Genomic DNA, 12,560 nt, shown 5'->3' on the forward strand with positions numbered 1-12,560 from the left:
AGAATAAACTTAGGGATGGGTAATTTGATAGTTCCAGTAGCTTCAACAAGATATTTGGTACTGAACCTGGTAGAGATAAGATATACTGTTGGTGGGTGACTGAAAATACAGAGCATGTAAAGAGTGTTGTTAAATGCTAGGTCAGTTCTGAGCCAGCAAATCTCAGATCAAATATGGTCCAACAGTGACTCTCCAATCTTTTATTATGACATTCTATGTCTAGGACTATATTATCTTATGTGCACCATTTGAGTGTAATAGTTACCAGCGTCGCCTTCTAACACTTGTGCTGGTGGCACGTTAGAAAATCATTCAAGCGAGGTCATTGTCAGTGCCGCTGGACTGGCTCCTGTGCAGGTGGCACGTAAAAAAACACCTTTTGAGTGAGGGCATTGCCAGTACCACCTGACTGGCCTTCATGCCAGCGGCACATAAAAGCACCCACTACACTCTCAGAGTGGTTGGCATTAGGAAGGGCATCCAGCTGTAGAAACTCTTCCAGATCAGATTGGATCCTGGTGCAGCCTTCTGGCTTGCCAGTCCTCAGTCAAATCGTCCAACCCATGCTAGCATGGAAAGCAGATGTTAAACGATGATGATGATGATGTCCTGGTTTCTTTTTTTAAGACAATTGAGTGTCATCTGATATCTATTTCTAACAAATAGGAAGCCATATAAAGGCTGGCCAGCTTGTGCATGTAATGCATTTAAGTGATGATGTGTGTGTTTATATGTATAAAATTGGTAAGTTCAATTCAGAGAGGAATTGAACTCATCAATTTTAGTTAGGGTGGAAAGAACACAGTTCAGTTTTCTTTTATTCTTTTACTTACTTACTTCTTTTACTTACTGTGGCCATGTTGGAGTATCGTCTTAAAGGAATTTATTTTTCTTTTGTTAGTCAAAGAAATCAACCCCTGGCTTTGTTCTTTGTAAGCCTAGTACTTATTCTATTGGTCTCTTTTGCCGAAATGCTTAGTTATGTGGGCAAAAAATAGATAGTAAGGGTTTCAAATTTTGGAACAAGGCCAGCAATTAGGGAGAGGCTAGTCAATTACATCAACCCCAGTAACTGACAGGTATTTATTTTATCAATCCCAAAACGGTGAAAGATGAAGTCGACTTTGGTGGGAATTGAATTCAGAATGCAGTGGGCCGGAATGAATATCACCAAGCATCTTGTTGAACATATTGCTGATTCTTCTGGCTCACTACCTTGATGGATAGTTGATAATTTCAGATATTTTTCACTAAAGAAAAATTGTTTATGTAATTATTGGCTCATTAGTTCGGTCCTATATCAAAACCTTTTATTTGTTAGCATTTTTAGGGTTTTTTTCTCTTTTTTTAATATTCACAAAATTATTTTTAAAACAGGAATGCTAAGTATTTTGTAGTGAGGACTAATTATATGTTTGGTTTTTAATTATCTCTTAAAATCTAATTTTACAGAGGCAGAGAAATGGCAAAATGATAAAGAAAAATATAAACAGCAGGTAGAAGAAAAGGTATAGTGTGACTTTAATTTCTTTTAAAATGTTTGTGTGCAAGCGGTTATACATACATGTGTGTGTGTGTGTGTGTGTTTACTGTTCATGTTCAAACATCCAGGACAAAAATTACCTTACTTAAAAAACAAGTGAAGGTTGATGACATGAAAAGTCTCTGGCCATAGGAAATCTGCTTCAGTAAATTTCATTTCATCTGTGCAAACATGGAAAAGCAGATGTTTAAACAACAATGATGATGGTGGTAGTAGTGTTTAACAAGCTCTAGTTACTTTGTGTTTAAAAGAAATAGTTATTCAAGAATTTTTTGTCAACCTGATATTGAATTTGGTCTGATTTCTTTCAGAATAAAGATATTGACTCTGAACATCAACAGGAATTAAGTTCTCTGCGATTGCGTAACTTGGAAGAAATTAGAACTCTCCAAAGAAAGCATGACGATCAGATGGAACGTAAGTAGCTTGATGATAAATGTTAATGTTTTCAGTCAGTAGTAGTGGTGTTAATGAAATGCAGCTATAAGATTTATGGGAGTCTTTATGACAATTAGAATTTAAAAGAAAGTATTTCCTAATAGGAAGTATGCATAGTGTATATAGATGGATAACAGACTCAGTAGAACATTAGACAATTTATCTTTTTGGTAGTTAGTTATGTCCCTTCGCTTTCTGGGTTCAAATCCAGCTCATGCCAACTTCACCTTTCTTTTGCAAACAAACAAATTATCTTAATTACATGAAGTGAAAATATTTTTCTTTCTTTGTGCACCCAAACGTGTCTATGCATGTGTGTGTGTGTTTCATATATGCTTACATGTAAAACTTATGAGATGGAGTGCTGGGTTTAGCATCGTATTCAAGCCAAGGAATTTTCTGGTCTCTCAGAAAATGCTTCCATATATTAAAGAATAAATTTGTACTCTTTTATGAAATACCTTTGTAGGTTCTGGTATGATATGTGTGTTGTATAAAAACATTGTGAATGTGATTTGGTTTCATTGATCATTTCAGCTTCTATATAGTTGTGAGCATACATAGACACCTTTTCAATTCTCCCACTCCTGGAGGGTGAAAGAGAGAGAGAGAGAGAAGGTTCTACTCCATCAAAAATAAATACTAGAACTTGGTTGGTATTCATTTACAGTTGACTAGATTGGAACATAAAATGAAGTGCTTGTTTCAAAGGCATCTACTCATTTTGGGATTTGAACCTTCAACCTCATGGTCATGAGTCAAACACTCTTCTAGATCATGGTACCCTCACTATATATGTATGTGTGTGTGTGTGTTTCTTTTCACCTCCAACGATAGAGAGCAGTCACCATATTTCATTCCATAACTGCCATCTCTGAAGAGCACAAGGTTACATAATTGGGCTGTTATCTAACACTGCATTGAATCCCTAGTGCAGAACTGATTGGTAAGATTGGGCTATAATGGATATATAATACTGTACACTTTAACATATATGAATGTATGCATGTAATATGAATGGTTTACTCTTTTCTTCCCTCAGGACTACACCAACAACATAGAGACAAACTTGCAGAGATTACCAATACTTTTGAAACCATTAAAATGTCATTATCGGTAAATAAAAATTTCTATCATATGTAAATACTGGTATGTAATTTGTGTTGAACTAATTATGTTTTGCTAATTTTGAGGGTAGTGTTAAATGAATTTCTGTTGTTGATGGATATGTGTGCGGATTTACTTCCCTTGCTTCTCATGTTGCTCTTGCACTGGAAATTAGGTTCACAGGAAAAGCATTGAAGAAAAACATAAGAAGTTATGATGACAATTAATTATAAATGTAAAACATTTTGTTTTCTTTGTTTAGTAGGAGCACATAACTTTCATCATATAATTCCAAATTGTACCAAAGTCATATCCCTGATTTAATGCTAAATTGTGGTATGGGAACTCGCTGTATACAATAAGCAGTGTTGTTGTTATTATTATTAAGTGTTGAATATACTATATTTACTTGTGTTGCACTATTTCATACTTGATTTTAACTGAAAAAAACTGGAGTATAACTTATACATGAGGCAAGGCTAAAACTATGAAGGGAAAAAATTTCATACGACAAGGTAAAAGAGGGGACAGAAAGCAGCAGTAAGTCAAATAAAGAAAGACAGCAATAACAGCCAAAAGAACATGCACAAAACACAGAATGACACGCAAAAAAGAAAAGTAAACAGTAAAAGTCATAAAAAGGAAAGGGTGCATAGGTAGGGCAGGAGTAGTGTTGATGAATTTTGAAAAACATGGAATTTTTTAAGCATGCTGTTTCCTAACATCTAGCAACTGATGAGGATATATTCCAGACTGACAATTCTGAGTATGAAAAAAAATATATTGTTTCAAATAATCATAAGTGTTACACCTTTTTTTTTTTCCTGATTAATGGTAATATCTTAAATTCTAGTAAAACAACATGCAGATAGATCACCAAAGTAATTTGAATATTAATGATTTACCGTTTCGTGCATGTTTATCTTTGTTGTGTTGTCAGCAAATTCTAAAACTACAGTAACTATAGAAGATACAAAAAAAATGGTTAGATGATGATGATGTTGGGACATGTTATCTCCAAGGAGAGAAAGTAGTAGGAGCATAATTATTGAAATGTTGACTGTCTTTACATAAAGTTCAAATTTTAAGAATTTGCAAGCTAATGAAAGAAACTCTACTAGGTCAGTCACTCTATTAGAAATAGCAAGGAAATCTCACCTCACTGTTTTAAAACACTGAGGTATACATTGGGTAAAACAATCCTAGATTGACTGTGACTCATTGCTTAACATCCATCTTCCATGCTGGCATGGATGGGACAGTTTGACAGGAGCCAGCCAGGCAGAAGCCTGCACCAGACTTCTGCAACTGTTTTGGCAGCGTTTTTACAGCTGGTTGCCCTTCCTAGCACCATCCACACATCATCGTGGACTTAGTGCTTTTTATGTGGCACAAGCACAGGCAAGGTCAGGTTTGGTAAGGATTTTACAGCTGGATGCCCTTCCAAATGCCAACCATTTTACAATGTGGACTGGGTACTTTTAAGTGGCACTTACAGGGTCACTAAGTACTTGCAAGACAAAACATGACTGAATAAAGAAAATGGGTTGGTCGTGGCTTTGATGTCTTTAATCTTAAGTCTGTTTCATCAGGTTTGACATAAGGTGAAAGAAACTATGGTATCAACAGGAGCCAGCAGAAGAGGCTTTATGTGGTCACTGAACCAGCTAAAAATAGCAGTCAAATCTCCTTCAAATCGCATCCTATTGTCTTAAAAAGGGTCTGACTGGATACTGTAGTCCTAGGAAATGTGTGTAACTGAAAGTTGGAGGTGGTCATTAATTAGTCCTGCTTTGTCAGTACTCTTAAAAATGTTTTATTCAATTTGTATTATTATTTTTACTATTACTTTAATGTGAAATTGTAATTTCATCTTTCAATTTATACAGAATAAAGTTGAATCCTTATGTGAAGAATGTGATAAATTAAGAAAGCGAGCAGCCGTATGTGAAGAAAATCTAGAAAAAGAAGTTGATGTAAGGATTCATGTATGCATCACCTTATATTCTCATTACTGGTTTGAAATTCAATATTTATATATTAATCATTTCATTTAAACATAATATACTCATCCTTCAGTAAATTTCAATGTAAATTTCTTTAACCCTTTAGCATTCAGATTATTCTGTCAAATGTGATACTTATTTATTCACATTATTTTGAATTAATCATGCATTATCTTGTAGCTTCAAAATTTCGATGATGTAATAGTTTATTTTTAAGAATAACATAGGTTCAGCATGGGAGGCTGGATCTGGCCAAATTGAACATAAAACAAGTATAATATTTCGGCAGGATATGGCTATTTTAAATGCTAAATGGTTAAAGAAACAGAACAAATAATACATTTCCAACCATAATATATTCTTCAGCACTTGAGTGGTTTTTATAAGTCATTTCTAAATAAGGCATGCAACCTAGATGTTTTAAGTGGAGGACAACTGAGAATTGTAACATTCATGTGTTTTCTAAAACAAAAATTTTCTTTTTAATTTAAAGGAAACTGTTTCATGATACAAAGTAAAAATAATGATTTCTTTTATTGGCCACAAGGGCCCAAGACATGGAGGGCAATATCAAAGGACGAGTTACAGCACACAAAAATAAAACAAATACAAAAACAAACAAAAACAGGTGGGGTTTACATCATTCAAAGGGAGATACTACCACATTAAGGAATATAACAGAGGATATATAATAGAAATTAGAGAAATAAATAAATAGAATCCTTAATAGCAGGGAAATCCACTTAGGGTAATCCTGGGTAAACCCCACACAAAAATCCCAGATTACTCTGCCATCCACAAGGCATTGGAAAGTGCCCTCTTCCAGTTTCTTTCCTCTTGCTTAGAAAAGCCTACTCAGTCGGTCCATTCAGTCTCACCAGTCTTGCCACTGTCGATCACCTTTTGATAAACACATTAGAAGGCAGCACCTCCCTCTCTACCTTCACCTTTCTCTTCAAATGATATTTGAAGAAATTGATGAGGGCTTAATGGTCACCAAACAAAAAATAAAACTTTATTTCAATTTATTTTCTACAAAGCATCTTATTCCCTTCATTTGTGAAAAACCTCATTTAAGATGCCCTTTGTAACTTTGAAAAATGTTAATTACTTTCTAATTTTGGTGCTGTACCAAAAGTTTTGATGGGGAGGGGCAAATCGATTACATCGACCTCAGTGCTGAACTGGTACTTAATTTTTATTGACCCTCCAAAAGGATGAGGGTCAAGCTCAGTGATATTTGGTCTCAAAACTGTAAGGAACCAGAAGGAAGTTTACTAAGCATTTTGTCCAGCTTGGTAACAGTTCTGCTAACTCAATGCTGTTAATTAGCTTGATGTAAACCCCTAGTGCATTTCAAGTTATAATTATGAGCTGAAGTAATTATGATAGCTCATGTAACAATGAGCTATCACCGACTATCATAAAGCTTTTCAAAAACAGAAGTCAATGTATTCAACCCAGCCACATTCATATATTTGTTTATTTATATAGTACACTCTTAATGTGTACACTGTCTCGTGCACCAACTAAATTTCACTTCTTTTATATTTCTTATTGAAACAGAATGCTCTTGAAGTATACAATCACTTACCCCAAGAAATTGATAGCTTAAAAGCTGTTATTGATATGAAAAACACAGAGATTCAGAATCTTAATAAAGAAAATGGTAACTTGAGAACTCAGGTAGGTGTCTGTTAGTGTTTACAAATTCATTAACTTATCATGAGAGTTTGCAATTTAAAAAGCAATAACAATAAAGACTATAAAATATATACATTAAAATCTTTTGTGACTGTATCCTTAATGAGAAAACTGCCTCAGTGTTTCAATTCCTTTTTCAATGTAGTCAACATTTCAGAGATGTTTTACTGAAATATCTGTCTGTAATAATTTTTATTACTATATATATACATTATGATATTGTTAATCAACTAGTACATGTATTATGTTGATGTCAACTAATTGATATATATGTGTGTGTGTGTGTATGTAAATGTATGTATATATATGTGCTTGTGCATATCTATATATTTTGTCTCACTCTCTTTTCCCCCTCTCTCTCTCTCTCTATCTATCTATCTATCTATATATATATATATATATATATATATATATATATATATATATATATATATATATATATCCATGTACCTCCTCTATAGCAAGACACCCATTTCTGCCTCTCTGTCTCACTCTAACTTTTCATCCTTTGACATGAGTTCCCCTCCTCCAGTACCCCTTCTCCTCTCAAAATTCCTTGTCTTGCAAGTTACTTGGTGACCCTGCTGGTGCCATGTAAAAAGCACTCAGCCCACTCTGCAAAATGGTGTTAGGAAGGGCATCCAGCTGTAAAAACCCTGACAAAACATACACAGTATCCTGGGGTAGTCTTCTGCCTGGCCAGCTCCTATCAAACCATTCAATCATCTGCATGGAAAGCAGACGTTAAATGATGAAGATGATATATGTGTGTGTGTGTGTGTGCATCTGTGATTGTTTCCCACCAACTAAAAATTCTTCACGATGGTGTTGCTGGATAACCACATTTTAATGACTTTAACAAGTAAGATTAATGATAAAAAGCGTATATATATATCTTTCTTTCTCTGTGTCATCCATTTTCCATGCTGGCATGGGTTGGGCAGTTTGATAGGGGCCGGTAGATTCTGTTGTGCCATGGCTTCTACTGCTAGATGCTCTTCCTAATGCCAACCACTTTACATTGTGTGCTGGGTGTTTTTTATTTGCCAGCACCTATAAAGGACAAGCTTGTATGTATGGATGACAGCAATTTTACCTAGCTTGATGTACAGCAAATCACCACAACTCTCACTCCCTTGTCATTTCATGTAGTGAGGCCCAGCATCCAAAAATCCCTTCTCACCATTTTGTTCTAGGTCTTCCTGGGTCTATCCATGTGTGTATTATGTTTATCATCATCATCATCATCATCATCGTTTAACGTCCGCTTTCCATGCTAGCATGGGTTGGACGATTTGACTGAGGACTGGTGAAACCGGATGGCAACACCAGGCTCCAGTCTGATTTGGCAGAGTTTCTACAGCTGGATGCCCTTCCTAACGCCAACCACTCAGAGAGTGTTAGGAAGGGCATCCATGTTGATATATATATTATATTGTTGAGCAATTGTGTGTGTATGGTTGGTGCAAGTTCCCTTTCAGACATAAGGTGATGTGGCAGTGAAATGACGCACTAGATAGGGATATACATGTTGACAAAGGCAACAATGAAAGCCAATATGTCTACTAATTCTGAACTAAAATTGCAGTGACTGGAATTGTTTTGACCTCTTAGACAAATATTACATTACTATTCAACTCAAAGTAATATGAAAATAAATACCATATCTGTGGTACTGAAACAAATGCCAGAAACGATTAGTAAAAATGATATTCCCCAAACATTTAGACAATTATCTAAATTGACAACCACATAATGTACAAAAGTTTGATTACTTTCCACAGCCAGCCAGACTAAAAATAAACAACCACGGCTCCTCAGAGTGGAGTTTTTAACTTGAGGAAGGTCACTAAATGCAGAAATTATTTCTTCATGAATATTTAAAAATAAGTTCCAGTCAAGGGGGTCTGTTAGGGCAGAGCTTATCCCAGTCCTTGTTGTGTGTAAGCAGCTATTAGTACAAAACTCTCTTCTGAATGGACCCTAGTCCATTACAAGAGTACTTCTGGTACTTATTTTCAACTAAGTGGACGGAAACTTTTTTTTTTTATTTTGCTTGCTGAAGGAAAGGGATAACCCATGACTTTTGAAGGCGCTCTGAGACCCAGGGAGTTTGATGCTTATAATGTTCTATTTAAAGTGTTGCAGGTCAACAGCTGCAGGAAAAATAGGGGCAGATTCCAGTAGGATGGTGTTTGGCAGGAAGTAATGCGGGGTGGTTTGATTAGAGTGAGTCGAGGCGGGATGGGGGGGGGGGTACAATAAGGTGACAAACTATAGAGAGGCAAAATATGTTGCGGTACATGATTGGAGACAGTGTGAGATAATGAGCCCTGAAGAGCAGGGGCTGGATTGTGTCGGTTAGTGATTGAATTCTTATGAGTTGAGTGGCTCTTCCCTGGTTTCAGTCCAGGATGTTTAGAATAATGGCTTGGTATATTAGGACTCTGTATGTTTTTCTAAAATCATTTAAAATTATAGTAAACATGTTTAATTTCTAAGAATTACCTTGTTATTGAACATTGTAACCTCTAAGGTGTTTTTTTTTTTTTTAATGCTATGTTCTTTGTTTTATAGGCAGCAGAAATACAACCAGCTCTAGAAAAGATAACATTACTGCAACAGAAAATTGAGAATTTGGAAGCCATATTACAAATTAAAACTGACCATGAAAAGTAAGTTTATTAATGCATAAATTGGTCTGTTTCTTTCCCAACTCCACACTTTGCTCAGACACCACCAACAACCAGTTTTTCTTTTATTCCTCATCATATTGTTAGGAAATCAGTTTCTGCCTACCAAATTTCTTATAAAATATTGATTAAACTAAGGCTATAGAAGGAGACATTTTCCCAAAATATCATAAATCTGAAATTATGCAGTTGTAAAGTGAATTTCTTTAGTGCACAACTATACAACATTTGATGCTCAACATATCTGCTAAAATTCAATCAGTTTATCTATTGATTATCTTCAGAAAGCGTATTCTGAAACTAATACTTAGCTGTAATGTATGTGTGAAGACAATTGGTCTCTATATACCAAATCATCCTGCCCCAAAACACACACTATATCATTCTTCATACACAGAATTAGAAATATCACACAGAAGACCATAAAACTAGATACACTATGTGTGATGAATGAATAAAAACAAGGGGGAAAACACAAGAGGGACAAGAAAAGGGTCTTTCACATTTTGGACATTGAGTCCTTCATCAGAGAATGTTGAACACTGGTGGGAATGCTGTTTTATGAGGAGGAGTTGAGAAGAGAGATAAAGGTTGGAAGTTGAGTGCATATAAAGGAGAATATCTGTATAACGAGATGGGCATAGGGGTATGTGTTTATATATATATTTGTGTGTGTACATATTATATTGCTGGTTCAAATACTACTACTCATCCCAAAATTATTTACATATAGTATACATACGTGTGTGTGTGTGTATATCAGTGGTTCAAATACTACCACTCACCCAAAAATATTTTTTTAATGCCTCCATATAATTCTTCTTTATTTTCCACAATTGTGTTGAATAAGTTTTAAATGTTGAAAACTGCCTTGATGTTATTAAACAGAGCAATTTGTTTTCACAGCACTCTAACATAAAACACATTGCTCTATATAATACATATATAATATACATCTAACAGTGTTATTGGCTCCATATTGTGTACATTTATATAAGCCTTGTGTATAACATGTGTAAATCATGGGGTAATATATCTAATAGTGGTACCTTATTTGTGTAGTTCATTTTTATAAGAACATTTATACTGTTATCAAACTTTTTCTTTTTCACTTTTAATATTTTTTGTTATTTCTTTTTTTCTTTTTTTTTTTTTTTCAGGCAATTGAATGAGAAATGCCAAAGTTTAATGAGGAAGTTTAATAAAGAGAATCGGGCTAACAAACGCATGTCGATGGAATTTGACAAACTGAAATGGCATATGAGTCAAAGTGACCTTTCTGGGTCACAGGAAAATATCTTAAAGATGTACAGCTGTTCACCTTCTGGTAGTGAATCTGGGTCTCCTGATCCTACTCAGAGATTCAGTCGATCACCAAAACATTGGGATTATGATGATGCCTCTGGTGATCAGTTATCTATGTCCGTTTCTTGTGACGGATCAAATGAACTTAAAACAAGGCGGAGAGTGGATACGTTCTTGGTGACCGATAAGATCTCTCCTCAAAATAGTCCAAAATATAAATCCAACTCAGTTCGTATGTCTCAGTCGTGGACAACAAGTGACGATCAAACAGACCTATTTACTTCTACACAATCAACCAACACAGACACCACTACTACCACCGCCACTTCCACCACCACTACCACCACCACCACACACGCAAACTTGCCATCACCTGCTGAATCAACAAAACCTATATCATCTGAAAATTCAGATATAAACACGTGTCCAACTAAAGAAGAGTCTTCATCTACTTGATCTCATTTTTTTTTTCTCCCCATTGTTGAACATTTTTGTTAACTTATAGGCAGAAAAGTTTATGCATAGATTAGTTGTTTCAAATTTTTTCCATAAATTTGTTTTAAACGTATTTCAAATAATTTAGATAACTTTTTTGATATTGGTTCACAGTATCTTTATAAAGGAAGGCATTTGTATTTTTCATTAATCATTATTCAAAATAGGTAAAAAAGAAAAAACAAAAACGTCAAAGAAAATAAGCTTTGCATTCAAAAATTTACAATTCTGTAAACAAAAAAATATTAACAGTAGGAAACTGTTTTGAATTTTTAATAGGAAATTTTGAAAGATATTAAAGCTAAGTCTTTCAAAATTCTACACAGAATCTCTTTTTATTAAGAATAGTAGAAAATGACTAATTAATAAGTGACTAATTAATAAATGCTATGGAAATAATGAAGCAATCATGTTGATCATGTAGACATTTCTGCTGAACATGTAATACGGCCCGAAATATGTATGTATAAACTTTTTTTCCCACTTTTTTTTTTTTTTTTTTACTATATAGATGTGTGTAAATGTTACTGTGTATATTATTTAAATTCCACCTAAAAAAAAAAGAAGAAAAAAAACTGTTAAAAAGATTTAACCTCTAAGAGGTCTCGAGGTGGAAGTCGGTCCTAGGTTTCGAACCTGAAATTTGAGTTGTTTAATTTAAGATGAATTTGTTTTGGATATACCTCACAAATAACTAGAAATAAGTGAGCAAACTGATGTCTTGACTGTCATTTGGAGTTGAACTTGTACTGTGTGCTTGAATATAACACTGAAATTAATAGCTAAAAAAAGGGAAAAAAAAAGGATTATATATATATATATATATATATATATATATATATATATATATATATATATATATATATATATATATATGTATATATATATAAATATATATATGTATATATATAGATAGATGTTGTCTTGCAATCAATCAGAACTGCCATAATTCTTGAAAGAATCATATCAACAAAATGCCACATTTCAGAGAAAAACATGAGGTTGAAAGAAGAAAGAAAAAAAAACAACATAGTTTACAAGATGGTAAACATTCTTTTCCAAGAATTTATATCCAAGAATATATTTACAGGCAAAATTACACCGATGTATGAATCTATATCACAAGTCATTCTCAAACTTATAATTGGGTTAGGTGTAAGCTGCATTGTAAAACACAGGATTATAAATTGACTCTACGGCTTTCATGACTGAAAGAATATAAAGTAATGTAAACATAACAAGAAAATCTGAAACAATGGAACTCCCAGA

The 12,560-nt window shown here is 34.1% G+C and overlaps 1 protein-coding gene across 1 annotated transcript in view; it reads left to right on the plus strand.

Moving 5' to 3' along the window:
- Window positions 1–11,479, plus strand: part of LOC106870681 (uncharacterized) — a 363,307-nt gene extending 351,828 nt beyond the window's left edge. Inside the window, exons 13-19 of the mRNA XM_052973700.2 lie at window positions 1,453–1,508; window positions 1,855–1,960; window positions 3,024–3,097; window positions 4,978–5,064; window positions 6,661–6,780; window positions 9,376–9,473; window positions 10,652–11,479. Coding sequence (XP_052829660.1) covers window positions 1,453–1,508; window positions 1,855–1,960; window positions 3,024–3,097; window positions 4,978–5,064; window positions 6,661–6,780; window positions 9,376–9,473; window positions 10,652–11,252 — 1,142 coding nt within the window. The 3' untranslated portion in view covers window positions 11,253–11,479. The remainder of the gene's footprint in view (window positions 1–1,452; window positions 1,509–1,854; window positions 1,961–3,023; window positions 3,098–4,977; window positions 5,065–6,660; window positions 6,781–9,375; window positions 9,474–10,651) is intronic.
- The last annotated feature ends 1,081 nt before the right edge of the window (window positions 11,480–12,560 follow it).

This window comes from Octopus bimaculoides, chromosome Z (assembly GCF_046866305.1).
Source record: "Octopus bimaculoides isolate indiv1 chromosome Z, ASM4686630v1, whole genome shotgun sequence".
NCBI classification, from domain to species: Eukaryota; Metazoa; Mollusca; class Cephalopoda; order Octopoda; family Octopodidae; genus Octopus; species Octopus bimaculoides.